This window comes from Cupressus sempervirens, chromosome 7 (genome assembly GCF_028749045.1).
Source record: "Cupressus sempervirens isolate cs-2001-9-10 chromosome 7, ASM2874904v1, whole genome shotgun sequence".
NCBI lineage: Eukaryota > Viridiplantae > Streptophyta > Pinopsida > Cupressales > Cupressaceae > Cupressus > Cupressus sempervirens.
The window spans coordinates 610951322-610978876 of record NC_143124.1 but is presented as its reverse complement, the minus strand read 5'-3'; the positions used below and the strand labels follow the sequence as shown (position 1 = coordinate 610978876).

The following is a 27555-nucleotide window of genomic DNA, read 5'->3' as shown; positions in this document are numbered from 1 at the left end:
TTACACAGTTTGTTTGATGATGATAAGATACGACAGACTACTGGTTTGATTGTCAAGATTCATAGCAGGAGGTTGGATCTGGAAAGGAATCAGGATTAATGCTTCTGATTTGTGGTCCCTTAGACCGATGGTCATGTGCACGTCATTAAATCCTTCATTCATTCATTCATTCATTTGCAAACTGAACTTATAGAACAAACTCATGCTGTGGGGAGCATAATCCCCCTCAATTGTGGGCCCACAGAAGCATCTCTCAAATGAGGATGAATGACCTCTGTTATAGTGACAAACAATGATGGAGCAAGGAAAAATCCTTTTCAAATGGTTATTTGCAAAGGACTAAGACTACTATCCAATGATTTTCAATTGGCCTGAAGCATCCTAGAAGAAAACCTTGATGATTCAAGCAAATCAATCCCCACCACTAAAAATTATCAACATTAATTGAGTAAGGGGTATTCAATTCTGTCATATTCCTTTTTAAATTCAATTACAGCCATGCATGCATCTTGACCCGAGCCTTGTTTGATCAAATTGGCCATGATATATCTCAATTATAGGAATCTAAATTGTGCAGGAAATATAAATCTTCAGTGACAGTTTATTCTGTTTATTTGCTAAAACCTTTGCAAATTGATTGTGGGAAATATCTAGCAATGTTATTGGTCCCTGATTCTTAACTGTAATAACTTCCCTTTGGCTACAACTAGGTGTATACAGTGAGTTCTGACTTAGATGACTAAGTATCTTCTATCTAACTTAGAAGTGTCGACTTCAAAATATTTTCAACCACAATTTGACAACAACTCTACACCACCACTCATGTTTACACTAAGAAGTGGTAAGCTCCAAAAGGTAGGGTCATTCGTAGACCCAAACTTAAGCTTCAAGGTTTCATTTTTTATAACCTTGCCTTACGTATCCATTTTGGGAATTAGAGGCTTGCAGCTCATACACCAATGATAGAGAGAATTCATCCTTTCTCTTGTATGAGATCTTTGAGCTCACTTTTAAATTGTGACTATTTATTAAGTCTACTTTTTCAATTTAATCCAATTACAATCGAGTGATATGAAATTGCCATGAAGTGTTGGTTCAATACCCAATCATCAGTGTACAAACACACATGAAACCATATAGAGACAATATTGCTCTAAAATCTTAAGTTGACTCATTGATTGCTCAAAAGTTAATCACTACCTTTTAGGATTGATTTCCATAGGCTAGCAAGGCTTGATTGAGGGGGATATATCTATAGTTATTGATGACTGGTAGTATCACGTATACAATAGATGGATGGATGGGTAGTCGAGTCTGATGGAGCCCTTATTTTATAAATCACGGTCTTCATTTGTGTACCATCTATTCACCCTTTTCTACTGTTGATCTTTACATCAGAATAACCATAACTGATAGTGAAGGCAGTCAAATGAATACAAAAGAGGAAATTTCCTATGTACAATCAGATGATCCTGATTTGGGCATTTTGTTCTATGAACCCCCGCGCCTCTCTAATCCATTTGTTAACTATGATCTTATTAACACATGTAAACTTATTCAGCAAGCAGTGAAGGCAAAGACCCTCTGAAATAAGGTTTTTTCAAAGATTGAAAAAGCTTCGTAACTGGATGAAAAGGGGACAGAAATGCCAAATAAACCTCAAATGTATTAACAAGCTTCGAGAGCTCTAGCAAAATTATAGGAATGCTCTTATCATAGATGATGTTGACCAGGAATGCATAATGACAGAAATTGCCTCTATTCTATCACTCATAAAGGAATTTAACTTGACCTATTCTTATCATTACATCAACTGCAGGGGTCCCCATATGGGAGTCAGAAATATTGCAGTGGCAGTTCCTATGTTTCAGTTTCACCAGGCTCTACAAATACTGTTGCCTTGGATGGAAAGTTTGATTATCCTGGTCTTTGGGATGATTTCCAAAGTAGGCATGTTGCAGTGCTATTGGCTGCATGGACACTCGCTACTTGGGCCTCAGCATCTCCTTCTAATCGATCTGAGATTGCAGGGCTAGACAGAGATGGTCATGCTGTTAGCACCTGAGCATACTGTGAAGTGGCATGGAACATTGATTGCACAAATACTTATGAAGGATAAAAGTGTGCCTGTAGTCGACTTGGAGCTGAATGGAGTTCATCTTTTCTTTCTATGTCTGTTCAAGCTTGTAAAGCTTAGGATGTCCCTCTTATACGTGTGGCACTTTCTTCATTTTTGTGACCATAGAAAGAAGTAATTATGTATGAAAATGGACACAGGCCTAAATTTGATCTGGGAAATTTCCAAAGAGACACAGACAGATCAGAACATTCAAGAAATTATAGCAAAACTGATAGAAGGGCTATCAACTACAGGATCCCCTCTCTCTTCAAGAAAGCAAGTAATGGTCTGGAATTCTTTTACATTGGGTTTCTGGAAGACACTTTGCTGAAGGCACAAGTCCTCAGCCGCAAAGGCTCTTACACAAATTCTTGAAGTGTATGTGCCGCTACCATGTCACAAGACTAGATGATTGCAAGAAATATAGTAGATTGCGTGGAATGGCTACCAAGCTTGTACATGTTTCGAAGCAATTCCATCACAAAGACCCTATTCAAATTGAGATCATTGATCGTCTTCTAGAAAAACTATATAAAATTGGAGTGATTCCAACAAAGAAGAGTTTGGCTCTATGTGAGAAGTTGTCAGTTTCTTGATTCTGCAGGTGTCAATTGGCTACTGTTCTTGTAAAGAGTACATTTTTGCAAAAGCCTCAATGAAATTGTGGCATACATTGAAAAAGGCCATATCCGTGTTGGTCCAAATACCGTCACAAATCCATCATTTTTGGAGACAAGAACAATAGAAGACTTTGTTACATAGGTTCAACACAGAGGTTTCGGATACACACCATAGATGCCGCACCAACTTTAAAAGTAATCAAATCCTATTCACTTAAAGTTCATTCAATTAATTATCTAAAACACATTTTTAAGAAGTACATTACATAGTAGATAGATACATATACAAGGACTTCGTTGATACTAATAGTGATTGCCTACAAATAGCATGGATCGACCTCAGAAATATCATTCCAAGTTAAACACAAAATTTGGCACATAGCTAGAGCAAGTAGACGATCTATAGCCAATAAGAGTGCCCATTGTTCCCTTGATTAGATCCCATCGACCTAATTTGATCAAGTTGCCTCAACTTAATCAGAAGCATCTATTGCAAATTTCAGCCCTAGGTTGAAGTGTATCGAAGACAGTGTGTTATACAAGTTTAAGAACAACCCTAAACCTTGGAGTTGATTCCTAAACCTTTTCCCTACGGATCAGGGTCATAGAGGTACTTTTGCACAAGAATTGCCTACACATCCACTTGCAAGCAAGATCAGAGTTAATAAAGAAGGGTAATACAATTTTCCACCAAGGGAAGATGATCCAACCTTCACAAACTAATATTATTTCTGCCTTCTAAACACACCAAGATTTTATATACATTTAAGATTCTTTTATGTGGGTGAATAAGGGTTTGCTAGGTTTTGTCAATTATACTATTGGCCAAAATATCTCTAGGCTTGGATCTAAACATATCTGGGGACAAGTTGCAGGACTGTCCAGACTCAAACTAAGAATAGGACATTGATTAGATAGTCAAAATGTCATCACCACACATTAATTAAGCAAAAGCCTTGGCATGGGTTTGACCATCCAATTAATTTTGCACCACAATATAGTTATATTAAATCGACTATCACAATGAATAGACTCCCTCTTGGATGGGATCTGAACTTGCATCAACAAAGTCAGCTAGAAACTATTTAAAATTTTGTAGGGCTTACAACAATTGCTATAGACTCGATCTAAGCATGGACAATTCTTGAATTCTACCTAAGTTAGGCATTTTGTAATAATTATATGTCAAGAATAACCTGTACATTTGGTATGTTAATGATAACACCATTTGCATATCTATCAGCTGCCCCTGCCCAAACAAGGAACTATCTATAAGTATTCCACTTATATAGATGCTAGAGACAACCTTTTTGTAGCATAAATCTGCATGGTATAATCCTTGAGGATTCCTAGCTTCGATAAATAGTATTCCCAAGAAGCTAGGAACTAGCTTAACCAAGGAGATCAAGTTTGTGATACAAAATACTACTATGAATGATATTACTCAAATAAATCAATTCAACAGGTTCAGATGGCATGTTACTAAGAACTTTGGCCTGAACTAACCCTACTTAAGGCAGTCAATGCGAACATATATAGATGGAGTGATCAAAATAGTTGTAGCAACATGCCCACTGTAGATCTCTACATATGTTCCACTCAAATTATTAATACTAGTCATGTGTACTTGCAACATTTTAAAGTCTATTGTTGAATCTAGAGAAATCCCTATTTGACATTTAGACAAGGATATCAGAGGAATATCTTCAGGCTCAATTGGTATCCATACTTGGCACCGACCACCCATATGTGCCACAAATCTCTTAGAGAGCCATCAAACTCTCTTTTCTTACAATGCGAGCTGTTTCTCTTAAAGCAACCCCATTCATTATGACATGTCCCATTTTTTGTTTGAGCAACCTTGTCTGAGTTGATGAAATATTATCTTTCTTGTGTGTTGTTCTCCTTTCTCCTTGTCTCTTATCCTATTCTCTTTTTCTCATCACGTAAACACTTCCAAAATGACCCTATTCTTTAATGCTTGATATGTGTTTGTAGCATGTTGGAAGCTATTATTTCAGCATGAGAAGGGAGAATGTCGTCAAAGGTTGGGGAATCTGGATTTTATGCCTGCCAATTGTGTTTTCTTGGAAGTCCTTGAAACCTTTTCTACAAATTGATTTTGTACCTATCCTCCCTTCATAGTATTCCATGAGATTGCATTTCTTTGCTTCCCATCTTATCCAATCTATATACATGATACAAAATAAGAGAGGAGGATACCATTCCACCATAATGATTTGTTGTAAGGTGCTATTATTTCATCCTTTTTCCAATGATCATCAACCCAAGATGTGTAAGTTGTGCAGTGCTTTCATGTTGCTACTTGTACTTAGTTTTTTGTCATGTCCCCTTTTCTAGCCAGTGAGTTTTGTTGTGCCATTAGCCCATTTTGCTTTGGTCTCATGCACAAACTAGGTTTTCTATATGATCAAAGCATTTTTTGGGCTAGGCGATTTTAGTTTTGGGCTAATCAAGGTTTCTTCAGTGGGGTTTCTCGACACTTACTATTTTTAGTAAGTCAACAGGCTCAACAGTCTTGGCATTGTAGGGTTGGACTAGGAGCATTCTGTCAAGACTTTTTTGCGAGCTGTCATACGTGTATGTCCAAGTCTATCTGGTTCAAGATTTTAATGCTTGAAGATTTAACAGATTTATATAAAGTGGCTTTATAACTTAAGTCCATATTGTTAATGTCACTTTATTATCTATGGGCACTTTATTTCCCTAAGTGGGGGAAAAGTATTAGTTCAAAAAGGAAATAAAGAAACAAAAATGGGAATGTGAAGAGTCACTGTTTATTCTTAAAAGGGAAGATGGAGCTCATTTCCAGCATTCTTGGTTTTGTAATTTGGATTTCACTTTCTCCCTTGGAGAGTTATTTTCAAAAGCTTCAGCTTTCAGTAGGTGAGAGGATGAAAATGCTTAACGAAAACCCTCAAGCTTGGGCAGTGAACGAAAACCCATTGTTTGTTGGAGACATTGCACAGGGGTTTCACATTGTATTCCAGGTTCATCTTTTCTATTATCCAATCTTTGCTGTAGTTACTATATCTACGAATAGATCTCTGTCTTTTTGCTGAAGAGCTTCAATAAAATATAAATTCTGAAAATGTATTTTTGTTGGAGATTTAATGCAATAATATTTTGGGACTCTTTTACCTCGTTGTTTATTGGAGTTTTTGGATGGTGAAATCTGAAATACATTGTAATATATATATATATATGCTAAAAAAAATTTGAGTTTCCATTAAGGGTTTCGAGATAATATCCGGTTAGGGAAATTGCACTTTTGGATTACGAAGAATAGCTTGCACCGTTTGCTTTATTTGTTGGATGTTCTCAACAAATTTGCTAGGTTTTTAAACTTCTTTTTGAGCTGGAAGAGTTGTTTCTGAGGACTAAGTCACAGGGTTCATTGAATTTTCGGCTTTACATTTGAAATTTGGTGAACTCATAAAAAAAAAAAAAAAATGTAAAATCCACCCAAAAATTCGTACGGAAAGGGAAGTAGTACAGGCTGAGTCTTTTTTTATGGTTTTCAACTATTCTTTTTTATAATAAACATGTCTGTAATGGACTACATCAATCGTTGGTGGCTAGGGCTGAGACGTTTCTAAGGGTGACACATTTTTGGGGCAGTTGTCTAAACGTAAGTGGCTAATGAGATTGCAGCTATGGAAGTTTGTGGTCATTTGTCTCTAGATCTATTTGCCGAATACAGTTGGGATTTCCTGATGACATATGTGGCAATGCAAGATTGAAACTATCGCGATTTTGCTTGCTCATCTATTTGGATTTATTAAATTTTATAATATGACTTTCGTTATGTTTCCTTACATTTCTTAGTTTAATTTTAAACTTTATTTTAATTCATGTTACGGTTAATTGAATTTCTTTCAATATTAATATATTAAAATAAATTTTATTATAATATAAATTTGATATATTTTTAGTTTTCTAACTATAAAATCGTAGACTTGTTTATATTAAAATATTTTATTTTTTCCAAACTTTAAATATTTATATTAAAATATTATATTTATTTTTGTAAATTGTAAATATTATTATTATTATTATTTAATTTTTAGTTTATAAACTATAAAAGAGTAATAACTTATATGTTTATTTATTATTATCAATCAATTTATTAATTATACTATTTTGTTTCTTATGGTTGTTTTGTAGGTTCGAATTGAAAGGTTCTTTGCATGAAATTCATAAACATATAATAATAATTAGCAATTTAGCATATTTTATTTGTAGACTTTGTTTGAGTAGACCTGGAAAAAGTTATGCATTGAAGGGGTTGCCACTGAAGATGGTAACATGGAGTAGAGCTGAAAAGGGTTGTGCAATGAATATTCCTTTTGAGCTGAAGAAAAAGTCACCTCAGTGGGTGCTAGTAATTGGGAACCCAAGCAGATGTGTAAAGGTTGTATGCCATATTTTTTTGAAAACTCTAGTATAGCTGTATTGAAGGGTAGGAATTATATCCCAGATATGTTGCCTTTTGGAGTTGTACGTGTGAAGGTGCACTATTATCCTGTTCACTGCTTTTGTTTGTCCAATGGTTGGCAGTTGGACATAGATTTAACTTACTTTGCTCACATTAGTTACCAGACTTCTTTGTAGAGTTGGTTCAAGAACTGCGTGTCTTGATCAAAGATGATGGTGGATGGTAATTCAGAGTGATGAGTTCCAAAGGATTTCTTAGAACTGGCATAGGCATCTTCCATGCCTTGCCATTTGTTGATTGGTATGGATATTGCACATGTAGGGCAGGATTGGACATACCTGACAATATTTGATCATAGGTGCGGTCAGTGGAAGTACTTTCGTAGCATCATGAAGGCCTTGTTGTGTATGAAGTGTCCTGCAAACTTGTTGAAGTGAGCCTCCCGTATAAGTTATGCATTTTTTACTCTTGTGGTACACACAAAAGTGCCCAAGGTGATATAGGAGTACATCCATCAAGTAGCATTTTGTAAAGTTTGATGAACATTTGACTTCTGCATTTCATATGTATAATTCTATCCAGATGTTGTTTTCATGTCCACATGCATCGTGCGCAATGATGAAAACCTGAACTAGAGCTCGACGTAGATGGTTTATTACTAGATCAAAACTGACCTTTTTGTTGCTACATTAAGTTGGAACTGTTTTTATCATGTTCCCTGTTTGAATATGCTGGGAATGTTGATAGAAATGATAGTAAATGGCATCAATGATCACATATGATGATATAAATCCATAAAATTCCCTCAGCAGATACAATGTGCATGAAGGAACCAGTGGACGATAAGAAAGATATTATAATAGTCAGTAATTGTAATATTGATTATATTTAACACTAGTCAACAAGGTATGGATAAGACCATGGATATCCAGTGGCGTGGATGAAGGAACAACATATATGATGAATAGTAGTTCCAAACCTCATAGAAGGGGACGACAATGCAATTAAATGACATACTGATTATCCTCGTAATTGAAAAAGCGGATGAATCAACGATCCTACAAAGAGAATAATTATGAGGATTTGATTGTAATGGGGACTGATCAAATGCTGATTAAAGTATAGAGATCAAATGAATATACTAACCTGTGATTATGGTAATTAATGGCAGCGATTAAGTATCATTAAATATCACAGAGTCTAGAATCATAGTAATCGCGGTTATGTTTCATAGGGATGGAAATTAAGATAATTAATCATATAACAATACACATAATTTACTAACCTGTGATTACAAATGGCAATAACTTACAGCAATTAAGTATTCTTAAGGGGAATATGATTAAATATCAGAGAGTTGACGATCACAATGATGGCGATTATATATCACAGAGATGGAAAATATCACTATCACAGACATGGCAATTAAGTGTCACCAAGATGATGACTTGTGAAAGGGTAATGTCAACGTATCAAGCATATTGCATTGATAAATAAAAAGACTTTAGTTAAAAATCAACGGGAATAGCAAATGATATCAGTCACAGTATCACTGTTTATACACTAATTGGTTATGTCTTGAGGAGGCATGGTATCATTTGTGAAAGGATTAAGAAAACATCGCTTAATAAAATCTACTCATCATTAGGAAGGCATCAATATAGAAGGATGGCAATTTGTTGAACCTCAAGGGTTGCCGAATCTTGGATTTAAGAACAGATCTCAGACACACTGGGTGAGGAAGATACCGGTCTAAATATTATATCTGGATTCTATGTAAGATACCAGGGAGGAATCAGAGATAATATAAAATATGTTTTTATACTCTTCATGAGGGAGAGATGAGGAAGGAAATGAATCAAATATAGTGCTGGCAAGGTTTCTGTGATAAAGAACTATTATATGGTCTAATTAATGTGTGTGTGTGAATAATGAAATCAGAATTATATATCAGCTATGTTATATTTTAAATATGTATGTATATATGTATTCACAATACACAAGATGATAATATATACGTAGCCAATTCCTCATTCACTTGCTAACACTGTTTAAGAGATTAGGCTGGCTTTGTTAGGGAGAGATTGAGCAATGCCTCACAATATAGGAGGAAAGTTCCAAGATGGGTAAGGACATGTTTCCAGTGCTCTGGGGGAAAGTCCTGAGATGGGTACAAAAATGCATTCACAATGCCTTGAGGAAACCTACTTGTAGAATGGTGGCCAATTGATCTCCATCCTTCTTAAAGTTATTGACTAGGAGAAAAGTAAGGAATTAGAGTTTAAGTATGTATTCTGAATGAGTGTTTGTTTGTTAATTTACATGAGTGGTGTATGTTAACCATTGTAAATTGGCAGAGAACATTACAGAGACTAAGTTAGACTAAGTTAAATTGCCATTTCCAAGCACAACCCTGCCCTAGTTGGGAAGCTTAGCGTAAATCAAGTAAAGTCCTAGTTGGGGATATTACAAATGGTATATGAGCTTTGATCCTGCTGTCCTAAAATGTAAAGATGAATCAATGAATCATCCTTGTCAATAAGAAGGTATCTAACAATGCATGTGTTAGTTGTATATTTCATGTATGCTTCGTATTTTAAGTCTATTTAGGAGTGAAACAAAAGATATGAATTTAAGGTGTGCTATCATACAAATGTTGGTTTTGTTAAATTCAATTGGCACCATCCTAAGTTGGCCTAGATCTTTTTCACAGGAAGATGAGAGAAAACCTGTTTTCTTAAGTTGGCTTTGTCAACTTTGTTTTTATTAAGTCACAATCCACATTCAAATGAGGAAGAAAACATATATGGATAAAATAAGAGCAGCGTAGCGGAAGGTAGATTATGGATAGGTCTCTATGATCTTTTAATCATTGCTTGAGGACAAGCAATTTTGGGGAGGGCATGACTGTCATTTCCCGTCTGAATAAATTGGGAATGTTGATAGTATCAATAGTATATGAAAAGTCCATAGAATTACCTCAGCAGATACATTATCCATAAGGAACTGGTGGATTATAAGAAAGATATTATGATAGTTAGCAATCGTAATATGGATTATATTAAACACTAGTCAACAATGTATCAATCAGACCATGAGTAGTTGGTGGTGTTGATGAAGGAATAGCACATATGGTGAATATTACTTCCAAATATCAGAAAGGGAGGATAATACGATTAAAATGCCATACCAATTATCCTCATAGAAAAGGAGATTGAATCACACAGATCCAACAGGGAGAATTATGAGGATTTGATTGTTATGGGAGGGAATCAAATACTGATTTAAAGTCAGAGAGATGAATGACTAAAGAGTGGTTTCAAGATAGTTAGTCATACAACGATACACATAATGTACAAACCCGTGATTACAAACTGTAATTAATGGCAGCAAATTAAGTATCATTAAATATCACCGAGATATCAATCGCAGTGATGGCAATTATATATCACAGAGATGGCAAATATCAATATCACAGAGATGGGGATTTAGTATCACAAAGACAGCAACTTGTAAAAGGGCAATGTCAAGTATCGAGCAGATTGCATTGTGAAATAAAAAGACAGCAGCTAATAATCAATGGGAATAACAAATGATATTGGTTACAGTATCACTGATTATACACTATTTGGTAATGTCTTGAGGAGGCACATCATTTAAGAAGGATTAAGAGAATGTTAATAACATCTACTCATCTGTAGGAAGGGATCGATATAGAAGGGAGGTGACTCATTGAACCTCAAGGTTGCCACCTTTTGGATATAAGACGGATACACGAACAAGTTTCAACTTCGAGCACATTGGTTGAGGCACGTATTTATTCATATATTATATCTGGTATTCTAAGGAAGATATCAGGGAGGAATCAGAGATTATATAAGGTATTTTTTGATACTCTTGATGAGGAAGGAAATGAATCAGTTATAGTGCTGGCAAGTATTCTGTGACAGCAAATTATGCTGTAATGTATCCATGAATTAAATACAAATTTACAGAATAATATGTCTGAATTCTATTAGGGATAGAGAACTATTATATGGTCTATATGTGTGTGTGTGTGTTAATAATAATGAAATTAGAATTACACACACACACACACACAAGATTATAATATATACACAGCGAACTCCTTACCCTTAGGACAAGTAAATCCTTATCCTTCCTGAGGTCATTGATTAGGAGAGAAGTAGGGAATTATGGTCGAGTATATATTCTGGATCATTGATTGTTTCTTGATTTAAATGCACAGTGATGCATGTTAACCGTTGGAAATCGGCTGTCTCCTAGTAGTGAACATTACAGACTAGCTAAATTGCCATTTCCAAGTGCAACCCTAACCCTAGTTGGAAATCTTAGGGTAAATCAAGTAATGTCCTAGTTGGGGACATTACAGTTTGAGACTGAGTGGCCACTTATGATGGCATTCTTGTTGAAGCTTGTTTTATATTTGTAAAAGCTAAACCAGCTCGTGTTCTATGTGGATCACTAAGTATGTGATATTTGATATTTCCATTGCTGACATGCCCAAACTAAGGCATAAAGCTCTATCATAAGTGGGATATCACTGAACTGTTGTGGTGAAGCTTTCATTGTGGAAAGCAACTAAAAGTCCATGTCAAGTGAGGATTTTCCAGAGTGCATATTCAGTTGTGTTAATAAATATCTTGAATGGCTGCTGAAAATTCAGTTGCTCAAGCATCGGCGTGGGACAAGTCAATAGTTAGTTCATCAAATGCTTTCTGTTGTGCAGCTTGGTGAATATGGCTTTTTTGCCACCTTTTGTGATCTGGTTCAATGGGTAGGTGACTTGGAAAAGACCAAGTGCAAAGCTTTTCTGAAACCTTGCATTTCCCATGAGGCTGCAGAGTTTGGTGACCTTTGACGAAGGCACTCTCGGATGATGCTGACTTTTGCCAGGTCCATCTGTAGTCTCTGGGCATCCATCATGTGTCCTAGATATTGTATTTCCTGCACAGTGAATGAATATTTAACCTAGAGCTTCTATTGCTGTAAAGTGGGAAATACTTTTTGGATGTGGCATTAATATTCATCCCATGTTTTATTGAAGATCAGGATGTCATCAAGGTAGATAACAATGAATAAGTTTGGAAACTTTTAGAAGGGCAATGATAATCTTTTCTCTTTTAGTCTTTGGAGAAGTTAACTATTGTGAAGTACAAACAGATTAGATTGAGCCAATTATGTGGACTCTAGAGCATTTGTGTCTATGTTGCCTTAAAAAATGGGATGTCTATATTGACTTGTACCTTGTATGGTGTGGAACTGCTGAAGGATTTGTTGAAGGTAAAGCTCTGTGAAGGATGCTGCATACATTCAAGGAGGTGGGCAAAAGTGATTGCCGTTGCTTGCTTTGTCATGTGCTCGCTGTTGTTACAAATCCCCCTGTTGCTGTTGCAAGACATCTTCTATCATTCGTTGGCTGTTTGTCATCATGTTACTAGGGAGGAGAGTATGTGAAAGGCTCCTAAGTCACGAGCCCTGTCTTCCTGTAAGCTCATCTCATACAGATAGGCATAATGCAAACTTCAATACAACTGGGCATAGCGTGAAGTGTGTATGCCCTGTTATTACTGATCCAGGGCCCTCCATGCTGCCTGGGAGGTAGACTCACTTAAGCTGATTAAATGTGCTATGGAAGAATCATATTTTGAATGGTAGAAGCCAACAACTATAATTAAGTGTAGTGGCTAGGGCAAAGACAAATAATAGAACAATCAGACACTCTGATTAGAACTGTAATATTCAAAGCTATACTATACAGTTCTTTTTAAGAGATCAGATGTGTTTCATTGTAATCGCTCCTGTATTTACTGAGCTGAACTGAATTTTGACAAGGACTGGAGTATCCAGTAATATACACGTAGGGATTGAATGAGAGGTTTGGTAGTTTCTATTGTTTTCTGCTATCCCAAATTCAGACTAGATTCTTCTGTGTTGCTTTTATCCAGGAATGACACTATAGACACATGTTCAGAATATGTTTTTCTAAACATATGGCCGATAATGTGTAGCAAGTTTGGCAAGGATGTCACATAATTGCCACATGTTATGCAGATGATGATTATGATGTCAATGAAACTACATAAGCCATGTATGAGTGCTGGTGGAATAAGGAGCTCATGATTAACTAGATCTTCCTTGATCAAGTTTTTTGAAATATAGCTTCATATTCACTGTCAAGTAATCTTGGCTACAATAAAGAGACTGGCTAGTATGCTGCCAATACTGCCAATAAAATGTTTCACTTTTAGTCGAGCTGAAATGTATTTGTCTGATTTGTGCACGGAATGAGTGTTAAGCTCAGAACAGGAGATAGGAGTATCAGAATAGGCGTCATTAAAGAGTTAGACAATGGGGGGTAAGACTCGAATGAGGGGATTTACACTGTGAGCAAAGAAGATAAGTTGGAGACCTTTGCTAGTACTTGGTTTTTAGATGCTATTCAAGATAATGCTAGGTGTAAAGCATTGCACTTGGAAGAGGTGTTCAGGGTGGACAAGCTCATTCCTTCTACCTAAGGGGAAATGATGTTACTCATTTGATAGATTTGGGGTTTTATAGGTTGTAGCCACTGACAACTTGTAGCATGATCCTTAGTTACCAGGTTTGGACCTTGGAGCTCGGGTCCGGATCCGGATTCATCTGGGTTCGGATTCGTGCTTGGGTCTGGATCCAGGCCCGGGCAGGGTCCCTGATTGGGACTGTGGCCACAAAAGTGTTTCAAAGTACATTAAAATATCATTTTAAAAATAATTTCAATCTATGATTTTCTTTACAATATTAACATTGATTAATGAGCAAGTATTTAACGTTTATCTCTGACATTTGGCATTGATCAATGATCAAGTAACATTGATATATTCATACTATGAAATGACTTCGTAAGTTATACAACTATGCATGTTTCTCTTTTTTTTTTTGCATATATATATATATAGATATATATACTCACAATTTTTTTTTTTTTGCCCGAACCCTGAACCCAAATCCGTCCCCTAATCTGAATCGGCAACTTAGGTAGCATCCATCTGTTAAATGCCCTTTTGCCTCCTTTTTGCACCACAGATTTTTGTAGCATATTACAGTGCTTCTAAATGTATTTTTTTTTGAAGAACCGATTCCCCATTTCCTTTCTGCTCAACCCACTGGGAGTTAGCCACAGTTTTTGATTGGCTGAAAATAAGGATTGAGATAACTGGTTGTACAGCTGTATACATTCAGTTGGTTCATCAAGAACTAAAGACGGAAAGGGAGCCTCATGACAATACCTGCTTGTTGAATCTTTGCCTCTAAATATGATTGTGTGGAATAGTTAAGCTGCTTTGAAAAAATGGACCTCCATTTTGTCTCCAAATGGCATGTTAGGGAGTGATCTCTCTGCTAATGGCCATTAATAAAATGGCTTCAACCAAAAACTCTAATCTTTTTAGCTATCTCTGTAAGAAATGGTATCTAGATGATTATTTTGAACGGCGTTAGTTAATAACCTTCTTCCTTCATATTAAGTGCCATGTTACTCAGGAAAGGCACATTTGAAAGGATATCTAATACATTTTCCAAGCCTTGATTATAGCAGTCAATCAAATTTTGAAAATTCTTCCTTTCTATTTATTAGCCTTCTAGTTATTTGCATGCTCACGAACTCCCATCCCCAGGATTTTTAAAAGAGGAAATAGAGAATTGTGACCTTTTCCAGGTTGTTATAGAGAGCTTAAAAAAGAACATTATTTTGCAGGTTGGAATATAACTCCTTAAGCTTCTTGTATATGCAACCTTTCATTATTATCTTCCTTTACTTATGCCTCTCTGTTATATGAACTAGAAAGTTAATAACCTCTGTTTGGCTAGTTTAGCTTTTTCTTCATGTAAACCTAGATATGTGTTCATTTCTCTTGGATTAATCTCAAAGGGATATTATATCCTTCTTTTGATGTGTTTTATATGAGCAACACAAATGAGTTATCTAAAGCATTCTTTCTGTTTTTCAGATTCCATACGTTGGTCTTAACTTTGCTGTTTACGAGTCTCTGAAAGACTGGTTGCTCAAGTCCCGACCCTTTGGTTCTAGTGAAGGCTCAGAGCTGAGTGTTGCAACAAAATTAGCCTGTGGAGCTGCTGCAGGAACTGTTGGGCAAACTGTAGCTTATCCTCTTGATGTGATAAGGAGGAGAATGCAAATGGTTGGATGGAAAGATGCTTCTTCTATTGTAACGGGAGATGGAAGAAGCAAGGCTCCACTTCAATATTCGGGTATGATTGATACCTTCAGGCAAACTGTGAGAAATGAAGGTTTTGGTGCACTATACAGAGGTTTGGTCCCAAATTCGGTGAAGGTGAGCTTCCAAAAACATTTCTCCATTTTTTTCTGTTCCAACCTTTTTCTTCTTAGGCACTCCTATGTATGGCAAGCTAAACTAATCTGAAATAGTTTGATAGGGTGACCTGGATTAGAGATTATAGAATTTAAGTGCTGATTAAATTTATTAGTTGAGATTATAAGGCTTCCATGAAATCAATACTAAATTGTGATATTGCTATCAGGATTTAACTGTGTAGTTTTCGAGTCAAACTCATTGATCCATGCTTCATGAATAGCGACTCAACATGAATCCATCTCTCATGAGAATAAATGGAACACTTGGCAATCATTGGATCTAGGTGCAAATGGGGTTGTAAGCAGAGTGGGCTTAACCATGGAGGAAACTCTGTAGTTAAGCATGCTCAAGATGGAGTAGTATTGGGATGGCTCACCCGGGAAGTTCCGGTGCTTCACCTCTGTGAGCATCACCTAGATCCAATGAGTGCCTAGTGTTCCAAGTATTTTCATGAGAGATGGATTCGTGTTGAATCACTACTCATGAAGCATGGCTCAATGAGTTTGACTGAAAAACTACACAGTTAAATCAAGATAGCAATATCACAATTTGACTTGCTGTGGAAATTATCTCCTACTTATCAATCAATGCTAAAGTATTACCTCCAATAGTATTCTGTATGAAGTATAAAATAGCAATTGCACATCTTGGTTTTGGGGTTAGACTGTCATGCTTTAGTTCTGGTTTTATATTGGTGTAGCTAATGGTAAGGTTTGAGCTGTTTGGGACACAGTTGGAAAATTCGCCAAAGCCAAAAACTTGCTAAGGTTTAAAAAATAATTTCTGGGAAAACTCGGCCAGTTTTCAGCAAGAACTCAACAACTTAAAAAATTGCTTAAATTTAATTAGAAATGCATTTTTTTGCAAAAATTCAATGAGAAGATGTAATGACCCCAACAGGTTATAACTTCTTCAAACACCAAAAATCTTTATACTTCAGTTGTTTGACATTTCGTCAAACACTTTGCAAGCAAGCTCTGATACCACTGTAATAACCCTCCTCAAATCTGCTCTCAAAGATGCTGATTGAAGGCTCAAAGAATTTTGTCAAACAATTCACATGCAAGAGACATATGACTGATATAGTATTTCAGCTTGCTTTAAATGACTTTTTAGAATTTGCATCAATGAGAATCTAGTGATAGAAGATTACAATGAACTACACAATGACCTAACATGAGTGTGCTCCTAATTTTGACAATATTCAGTGCATATATTATGATCTAAGCATGAGAAAATAACACCTACAGCCAACTAGCATTTTTGCAAACAGTTGGTTTGCAAACTATCTAGCTGATAAATAATGAGATTGAATTGCTTAAATGACACCAGCAACTATTATCTTTTTGATTGCAATCAAATTTCTAATACAATGATCATGAAATATGGCCAAGTCTCTGGCATTTACATGGATTGCCAAAATGACAATACTGGTATAATGCACACTTACAGCTGAAACTTATAATACCCTAAAAAAAACAATACTAACAAGGGAACCTGGTTGTAGATGGCTGTAATAATTTTCCTTCAATGCTGCCCCTTCTGCTTTACTTTTTCGAACTGCTTTTTCGGCCTGCTTTTTCGGTTCCGCTTTTTCCGCTTGCTTTTTCAATTCCGTTTTTTTCGCCTGCTTTTTCAGTTCCGCTTTTTCTGCTTGCTTTTTCAATTCCGCTTTTTCCGCCTGCTTTTTCGGTTCCGCTTTTTCGGACTGCTTTTTCGTTTCTGCTTTTTCGGATTGCTACCCTGTTGAATCTCAAGACCATATCTTTCAATGGCGTCAAGATTTTCAGCTTGAAGGGATTTCGTCATTCAAACTATTGAGACATAACCTCCAGAAAATTTTCCAACCATGCTTAAAAGAAGCTCTTCCATTTCTTTTATAGTGTTCTCACAAGAGCTCCATCCTTCATTTTCTCAATGTGGGATAAAACATAACTCCCTTTATGTAACTTATGTCTCCGATGTGTTATAAAATAAAGGGGACTTTTAATTTAAATATTTTCCACAAACTATAGTCTATGCATTAATAAAGTTAAATATTTAGATTTAACTTTATAAAATAGCTTTATCAATGCATAACAAATCTTGTCAATGATAAACAAGTCTTATTGTTGATTTTAAACAATTACCATCGACATACCGTTGCCACTGGATGTCCACCCATGCGCAAGATGACTTACTATAAATAGTAAGTATGCTCAAAGTTGCTTCAAAACCCTTCAGAAAGACCTGCAACTGAAACTATTTAGGCCAAATGGCCTCTAAGCCCCTTTAATGTCCTGGTTAGCTCCTGCAGGACCGTGGGGAAATAGGCTAACGACAACATCATGCTATGAATGCTAAAAATGGGACATTACAGAAGATGCATCCAATGAGTCAATAAATGAGAACACAAAACAAACAAGCTTAGTCTAAATATATTTAAACACAAAGTGGGTACAAAATCACATTCTCTTGAGGAAGACTCATGGCTGGAAGTAAAATAGTAAATAATTAATGTAATAGTAAAAGTAAATACATCATTCCAATTACATCTTCCTCTTCTCAGTTCTAATAAAAACTAAGAGAGGTAGAACTAGAGGGTCTAATCTTAGAAGTCTGCACTGGCCATGATTGCCTTCTTGCTTGGTGTGTCTAACTCAGTTTGTGGCTTGTCCTCAATCTTAGATATAGCTCTGCCTCGAGCTTCTCCTGGCACTAGCAGTGACTACTCATTCAACTCAATGTCATCTAATGTGAAACCAAATCCATGCCTTCTTCTATAGCCTGTCTCTTCAAATCATTGATGTCATCCTCTTCAAAAACTCCGCTCCAAACCTGCTGCAAATGTGCTTCAAACTCGCCTCAAGTTTGCTTCAAATCGATCGAAATCAGTTTGCAAGTGTTTGGAAGACTTTTTCTCTCCCAGCAAAATTCAAGTGAAGAAATGAGAAACAAAACTGAGTTGGGCCGTTTTTTGCCTTTTAACTGCTGCTATAAAACTACGACTGATTTTTTAACAAAAACTCAGCAAGTACTCGACAAATTCTTGCCAAAAATTCTGCAAGTTCTTGGCGCTAGTAGAAGTCATAAAGACTCGCCAAGCTAGAAAACTCAGCCAGCGTTTGCAACTCAGAGAGTACTCTGCCAGTGGTCCATCTATGCTCTGGGATAATCAAAAGCAGGGGATGAAAGAGACAGGTTTGAAGGAATTTTGAAAAATTATGAAGAATTTATTAAATATGGGTTGGGATTAAAGTTATTTAGCATTAACAAAAGTTAAAACATGGTGCAAAGTTTTGCCTGCAATATTTGCTTTTCATGTACTATGTGGTATGAAATTCAACTGCACAGCTTTTGCCAGGGTTACACTACATTGAATAGATATGAGTTTATATTAGTATAACCCATTGTAAGATTTGTGTTGTCCAGGCTACTCAGAAGCTGAGCATCGAAAACAGGTTTGAAGGACTTTTCAAAATAATATAAATACTTGGGAATCATAATTATTCTTATCATAGAAATCCGCCACTTTGGTGTGACAGATTCACACACCCATGTGAATGCACAGGCCCGCAAGTTTTATTTTAATGAAAGGAAGAATAAAACTTAATTATTAGAGGAAAATACACACAAGATCTTGTTCGGGACAAATGCAGTGAGGAAAATAGGTATTAAAATCAATATCTCACACAATCCTTTAAGAAGAAAGACAAAAAATAAAAGACCGGACCACACAGATCGTAATCCTTTGTGAAATGGGCGCAAATCGATTGTTATTTGTAATTATAACCTGTTTTGGGGTCCATGGGATTTGAAAACATAAAATGTTGAATTCCTTTATTTTTAAATAGTGAACTTCACATATTGGTCTTCAAAAGTTTTCAAGACTAAATCAAATACATTATGCTTCTGTCTGATGTGAGTGCAATTGAATGATATAAACTGATACTATCGTGAGACCTTGCTTCCTTAGGCTGAAGATTCACAATTATGGTTTCAGATTCATATTTGATGATGAAACTTACAAATTTCTTTTCCAACTTTGTAAAAACTATGGGCATATGTTAAGGTCCATTATTATGTTTTTGTCAAAATAATAAAATGTCTTTCATCTCTATGATAAAAAGTTAAGTCATATAGTATGTCTTTTGTTTCGGAAATTCAGCTGGATCTTTAAGAACAAAGATTACTTTAACATCTAATAAATTTCTAGGTTTGTACTAGTAGTGATGGTATCTTTTTTTCCTTAATCTTTGCAACTCATGAAAAGATCACGTGCTTTAGCATTTATCTAGTTTTATATATTTTTGAGATGAGATATTCACATTTCAAATTTCAATGATCCATTCATGTCTAGACATAAGCAAAATATCCCAACAGGAATTAACTGCTGGGGTGAAGTTATAGGGTTGTAATTAAAGGTCAAGATACTGATTGATCATTCCCTTATGAGACAGAAATTGACCTCAAAACAGTTTTATGTAATTTATACAGTATCGGCCATATGTGTTTTAGACTCCAAAATTATAGATTGCAAATGTATGATATAAATACAGCCCCGGGCAATTGAGATTCTCTTCTTATTAAAGAAAACTTTAGTCCAAGATGTCAATATAAACAGAATATTAGAGATTAATCAAACCTCCAAAGAAAACTAATGCCACGGCCCAAAATGATGGTGTAAAACGCCCTAAAGAGACCACACCACTAATGCAGTTCATTCATAGTGCTAACGTATTTTATGGAAGAATAAATTCCTGTTTAAACATTTGCTTATGTCCTTTAATATTGTCTTTACCTTCATGGCATTTTAGATAGAATAGCTGCAGAATGAGGTCATTATTTCATCATTGCTATATATATATATACACACTCGAATATAGAAAACAATTTCATTGTGTGTGCTGATCTTGCAGGTAGTGCCATCTATAGCAATTGCCTTTGTGACATATGAAGTTATTAAGGATCTCCTCGGTGTGGAGATGAGAATTTCCGATTAATGAAATTCAAACATTTTATTTGGTAGCAACTGGACGAAGTTCTTCAATTTAAATAGAAGGAAATAATCCTCTTCAGGTTTTTCTAATATTCAACATGGTGTAGAGAAGATATTCTTCTTGATGGTGAGATGCAGGTTTGACCACTGTTGAAGACAAATAAAACTTGTGAAGGAGAAATTGGACTTTGCACATTTCAGCGGTTTTGTTAAGCTGAGGAAACAAAGTATTTAGTTAATATCGAGGTTATTTGCCAATTATATTGCCTTTTAGGCATCATGTGTAAGGAGGGCAAGCTCCATTGCTAAAATTTAAATTTAGAATGTTTCAATTATCATAATGTGGTTCAGTTTGGGCCTCGAGCCTCATTCTAGAGTTGCTCAATCTACACCTGTCTCGGTGATGTTTACCCTCTCTCTTTCTGCATATTGGTAATCATTTATTTTGTAGCTATCTATTCATGGTTTTCATATCTTAATCAGAAGCAATTCCGCTGGTAGCTCACTCTCAATGTGCTTGTTCCAATATCCACGTATCTAGGAATTCCTTTACAGTATTAAAAAATGTATAGGAGATGACAGACTGCTGGATCATAGCACACTTGGCGGTTAGGAAACTCAATATTTATCAGGGTCTGGAATGATAATTATTTGTTGTTAATTTGCAATATACATGAAGCTACACTATGTGGTATTGGCGGTGTGGTTAGCTTGTAGTTCAAAAAAAATAAAATCCAAATTCTATTACAGCATCAAATCAGTCCATGAGCTCGAGGTATCAATATTGAACTCATCCCAAATGACACTGCCAATTATTTTTCTAAGAAACATATAATTTTTTGGTCACAGAAATCTACGTTTGAATGTTTATTTTAGTATTAAGTTTTCCATTCAAATTTTATGTGATGTGTATGGTGATTTCTATTCCGTTCAATGCAAGTATAATGGCGAACAAAAGCACGACAAGTTAGTTCATGCATCTTGGAGTCGTTAGTTCATGTATCTTGAAAGGTGGTTTGTGGTAGGGTTCAAAAAATCACAGGAGGTGAGCAAATGAGTAGAGGTTCTAGTTCATGTCAAGGTTTATGGTAATCCTGTTTGAAACCATGGAAGAAGATAGCCTTTCTTTTCGATCAAGGCCACGAGTCACATTATTGGACATGCCTCAAGGGTGAGCATATTGTAGAAGAGTGAATGCTTTTCTACCATGTAAACGTTATTGCAGGTAATATCAGGAAAGATAATGCTCAAATTATACTAGAGTTGTAAATGTAGAAAGATAATTAGTATTGTAATAGTGATAATGTTAATAAACTACTCACTAATAATACATGTGGATGGTTAGTTGTATCTATTGTTGAAGTAACAATATTTCCCAATAGTTAGTGGTTAATGTGTTATACTATTGAATGGAATTTTAAGATATTCGTTACAACACCTTATTGAATAAGGTTTTTTTTTTTTGGCTAAACGACTACATATTAGCCATGTATTGTTGAAGTAACAATATTTCCCAATAGTTAGTGGTTAATGTGTTATACTACTGAATGGAATTTTAAGATATTTGTTACAACACCTTATTGAATAAAGTTTTTTTTTGGCTAAATGACTATATATTAGCCATGTATTGAGCATTGTAATAATTTAATAGTACCATATTGGTTGTTGCCACTTGTATGAATAAGTGCCTCGTGCAAAAATGCACCGAAACAACCTTTACACATGGTTTCCTCTTTCATGGCTTGATATGGTTTTGTCATAGTTTATCATCATTTGCCTCGTGCCTTGCAATGGTTACCCCAAAGCTTTGAAATATTGCTAAGATACAATCTGAAAGGAATTTTTAAAAACATCTTTTGCACTGATGTATGATTGAAGTCGCTTACAAACCTCTTGAATTATTGTTGGCTCCTTATTATTATGGCCAGATGAGCATTATATTTATGTTGCATCATGGAAATATAAGTGGAATCAATGAATAGGATTTAAAATAAGAAGAATTTGGTAAAAACTTGAGAACTAAGGAGTAATGCCACTGAAAAAAAAAATCAAGATAAGGATAAATTTATCAATTTCTTACAAGATAGCCCAAAATGGGTCAAAGGGATTGCCAAGAAGAAAAAAGGGGGGCTACCTTGTAGCAGGGATAACAACTAGGGTTTGGAGAAATGAGGGCAACAATCACGAAGAATCTCAAAATTGAAGGATAAGCAATAGTGAAGTTAGAGTCTTGGATCCCTTCAGAGTGATTTTGGAAACGGTTACTTGATGATAGGAGTATGTCTTGTGCTTCATAGATTTGGAATAAGGGGTAGGGACAAGTTGACATGTGTTGTCTTGAAGTAATAAGCATATGTGGTTGGGGTGTCAAAGGATGTCAGTGTTTGAGCACATGATCTGAAGCCTAATGGATTCTTGAAGATAAAGGGCAAGGAACCTCTGGTCTATATACCTGAAGTTGGAGAGCGACTCTGCCTCTTTGATGAGGCAATGTAACCTTCCTTCGATTTGGTAGTATACATGACAATGAAATATGCAATGCTCCCTTGTTTTAACCTCTCTGATATTGCAAAGCTAACAAATTCTATGGACTCGATCAATATGATGGTTTGTCTCTTATTAGAGTTTATGCCAACCCGCTTTGCAAGAACCATGGGGATCTTGAGGGAATGTGACCATTGGTGGGATAAGTAGGAAGGGTGGACAATGAGTCCGTCCTTCAACTCCAATTTTTTTTTTTTTGCACATAAAGCCATCTTAGGGCCAAGACTCCCGTGGGATCATAACCCTTGTATTGAATGCAAATGTCAAGGGCATCAAGAGAATATTGGGAGGGAGACAATCCATCTCAATCTTAACGGGCCCAAGGTTGAAGTCTTAAAGAACCATCTGCAAGCTTGACTTAAAGGGTACAATATAAGCATTAATAAACTCTGAAGAGCAATATGCAAGGTGAGGGTTTTTGTGAGGCCCATCACCCGAATCAACAAAGCCTCAAAGGTGGTAAAGGAACCATACTAGATCAATGAAGGCTTCTAGTTGGAATGAACAAGCCCTAAACTTCGTAAGAATAATGTTGTGTGAGATGGAGTGCTTGCACCATATGATGCACAAAAGGAGTAGAATTTGAACCCGCTTGGCAAAAGCCAAACCCGAATCCAACAATAGGGATCCCACATCACCAAACCATAGAGAACCACATGTCTGACAAGTGTATCCATAAGTGTCACATTGGACTGTGTCTTGGAAGTGGTGCTCGAAACACTATTGCTCAAGGAGGACCAATAAACCATACCCCTTTTTTATCTTCAACTTAGGAGGTCACATGGTAAAGTAGGGATTGTTGAACTTGAACCCTATGTATTTGTATGAGGAAGAGATCTCCACCTCCAAAATTTTGAAGAATAAATGGAGGTGAGCAATCTTAAGTGCATTGAAGAACATCACATTGGTCTTCCACAAATTGACTATCATGCACTGTAACTTGCAAAAGGACACAAGACTGCCCGATCGCCTTTTTAACAATTGTAAGCGAAGAGGAGGAAAAAAGGTCATTCACAAAAAGAAAATTGTGGTGAAGGCAATTGTCCCTTGGTAGAGTAAGGTTCTAGAGATACTTGTCCAGATACTAAAAAGAGTTGGCAAAAAGGGACAACCTTGCTTAGCCCCAATAGTGCTCTCAAAGTTCGAAAATCTAAAAGCTGTCTTTGAATAGCCCAAAACCATATTGTAGAATCTCATGATAAATGCTAAAAGTCTTTGAAATGTTGATATCACAGAGCCTTTGAAAAAGGGTTGTCCTAGGGATAGAATCAAAGGCTTTGTGGAAGTCTACAAAGCAACAATACACCTTCAAGGAGCAATGTCACACCTCAATAATGCCCTAAAGAGTCTAGATGTGATCCATAGTTTGATAATCCCGTCTGAAATTGACTTGTCCCTTGGCATAGATGTGATAGTGATCCAATTCTCTTGACATAAGAATATGGAGAGCTATGGCATACAATTTGGAGGTGTGACCAACCATGATGGTCCTTTAATTATTAAGGTTCGAGGTTGGACTTGTCTTGTGGATCAAATGGATAATGTTCTGCGACTGAGGAGGGAAACCTGTGCAAACAACATGGTTGAAAATATTGACAAAATAGGATCCTATAATTGTGAAGTTGTGGTTAAAGAACTCGACTTGAGAACCTTCCTTGTTAGCCGACCTACTAGAGTTTATAATTTTGAGCACCTCCTTGATGGTAGTGTACGAGAAAACACGATAGTAGGTTGGGGGGGGGGGGGGGGGGGAGGGTTGGTGAGACCTGGAAAGGGTGTTGACCAAGGACATCATAGAGTACAACACTATGGAAAACCAATAAACTATGGTCAAGCTCAGAGGAGAGTTGTATAATAGTACAAAAGGGTACCCCAAAAGGACTTGGGGGATTGGTTGAGGGAGGCATGAGGGGTGCATCTACATTGGGCAATGCAAAGATGTTTCTTATGACAGTGGTAGTAAGAGGCCTCGAGGGAGGTATAAGAAAGGTGGTGAAACACAAGGTTGACCACAAAGACTAATGAGAGTCCTTACAATCTTCATCATACCATTTGTTCATAGGGCATCTGCTTTTAGGCTGGGGTATAGGGAGCTAAGGGGTGGATAAATGAGGAATGGAGGACAGGGTGCTTCCCAAATGAAAGTGAAGAGATAGGAGAGCTTGATGGTGACACACCCCAAAGTAGAGAAAAGGGGATCGAGGGGAGAAGCTATTTGAGATGGTGGACAAAGATGTCAAGGTCATGATGCTAAAGAGAATCACAGAGCAATGAGGGAGGGTTTGGGGGATAGGTGGGGTGGAGAGTAAGGGGGTTCAAGGGATGGAAAGATGAAGCAGAGCATGGTTGACAAGAGAGGGGTTAACAAAGAAGTGGATAATGGAAGAGATGAATGATTGCTCGAAGAGAGCATAATCTACCATGCTAGCACCACGACCATGAGTCTTGCATATGAAAAAGTTCAATCTAGGAAAACATGATAACCCATTAAGAACCAAAGGGTCTAAACAATCACTGAGCTAAAGAATATGTATGCCATATTTTCTTAGGCGATTAACAAAATCTTTAGATAAAGTGTGGAGCCCCATATGAGTTGGATCAAAATCCTCAATGCAGAAATAGTCAACTACACTATTATAATGAAGGGGAGTCTTGCAATGTGAGTCCTGGCATTGAAGTCCTCGAGGAGAACTTCACCAATCGTAGAGAATTGGGTGATGCTATCATAAAGCTCAAAGGCATCTGAAAGGACACTAGAAATTGAACCACAAAGCTTCTCCCTAGCAAGGGAAGCAACCCTTTAGACCCATAAACCTTACCCGAGTTCCTAGTCTCATCCCTGAAATTTGGTATCCATTACTAACGAATGTGAGAATAGAGTGTATATGACTCTCATGTGTTTAAGTGAGGAAGAAGATACCTGAGGAATCCAAAGCATCTAGAAGAAGCTTGAGTGAGGACCAAGCTGAACCATTATAGTTCTAACATCTAACCTATAAATCTTGAATCATTAGAACACCCCCTACAACCTGATGCCTAAAACATCATTTAGTAACAATAGTCCTAAACCTGACCTCTCAAATAGGAGAAAAACTATGCTTGAACATTGCATTAAGGTTCTTGATCACAACCCACTTGTCATTCCTCTATGCAATAACCGCAATAGCTCTAGCATGTTTAAGTTCAGTGACTTGGTATTTAGTGAGATTCTCATCAAGAAAAAATATTTTTTTGTAGAGGGAAAAGTTTCTAACTTTCCTTAAGCATGCACAACCTATCTGAGGAATAGAGAAGCCACAAACATATGGTGGAGCCATATCCAATCCATACCTTAATATGAGAGATATCATGAAGATCAAGCCAATCATTGAGGAATGCATATGTAACATCTAAAAGATCAATGATAATGGACAATCCATGAACCATGAGATTAAGCTCCCTTATTTTTCTTATATGTTCCTCAACTATTTTAGAGTGGACCAATTCCTCAACGCCTAGGAGATGAGGACTACCACCGCTACAAATAGTCACCCATGATTTCAACCTCTTTGTGTGAGATATGTGATAATTCTATTTGTTGTCAAGTTCTAATTGTTTAGCTTGTAGTCTTATAAGGACTAGATTTTCAATGTATACCATAGTTTAAGTGTTCAAAATTTTGTTTATATAGATATCCAAAATGATACGTCAACTTGATAAGCCTAGAAGTTATTCTAGTTTATTGTCTTAAGGCAAGGTCATTACTTAATTACTAATTACTTAGTTCAATGATGGAAATATTGATAACATTGTATACATGATATTTTGTTAATCATTGAATGCAAAGAGAGTTTTTTATGAGGCAAGAGTCCTCGTTGCTCAATCAAGAGAAAAAGTCATTTAGAGATAATAAATGATTTATAAACCTTGAACCCTTTTGAACTCTTTTCAGATGGTATGCATGTGTTGAATATCAATTGATACAATCGTATGATTTCAAGTCACAAGCATTCAAATCATAGGCATTTCTCCTAGAATTGTGTACTATACTTGCCATCCGGTTGTTGTTTTTTTGCGTAGGTTGTAGACAAAAAGCCACAACGACTATTCAACTACCACAATCACTATGATTTAATGGCACGATTACTATGACCAAGCACCACAATCTATGAGCACTACAATCTCTATAACAAAATGCCATAATCACTACAACCAAACACTACAATTGCTAGCCAAATGACCCAATTACTTTATAAATCAAGGTATTAAACTATAGCATTTTAGATTCAGTTTGTCAAATCTTGATGATTGCTAATTTTAGTTTTTTAGTGTGTGGTATTCTAGTCAACATCTTGGCAGATGATATTTAGTTTGGTTCTTAAAACTAACCCCTCTTTTTGTTTTGCATCTGCAAATAGATTATATCATACTTCAATATGGGTTTGAAATTGATATATCTA

The 27555-nt window shown here is 36.2% G+C and overlaps 1 protein-coding gene across 1 annotated transcript in view; it reads left to right on the top strand.

Moving 5' to 3' along the window:
• ADNT1 (adenine nucleotide transporter 1) overlaps window positions 1-21051 on the top strand; it is a 61447-nt gene extending 40396 nt beyond the window's left edge. The window contains exons 7-8 of the mRNA XM_089792251.1: window positions 15208-15552; window positions 20493-21051. Of these exons, the coding sequence (XP_089648377.1) occupies window positions 15208-15552; window positions 20493-20576 (429 nt within the window). The 3' untranslated portion in view covers window positions 20577-21051. The remainder of the gene's footprint in view (window positions 1-15207; window positions 15553-20492) is intronic.
• The last annotated feature ends 6504 nt before the right edge of the window (window positions 21052-27555 follow it).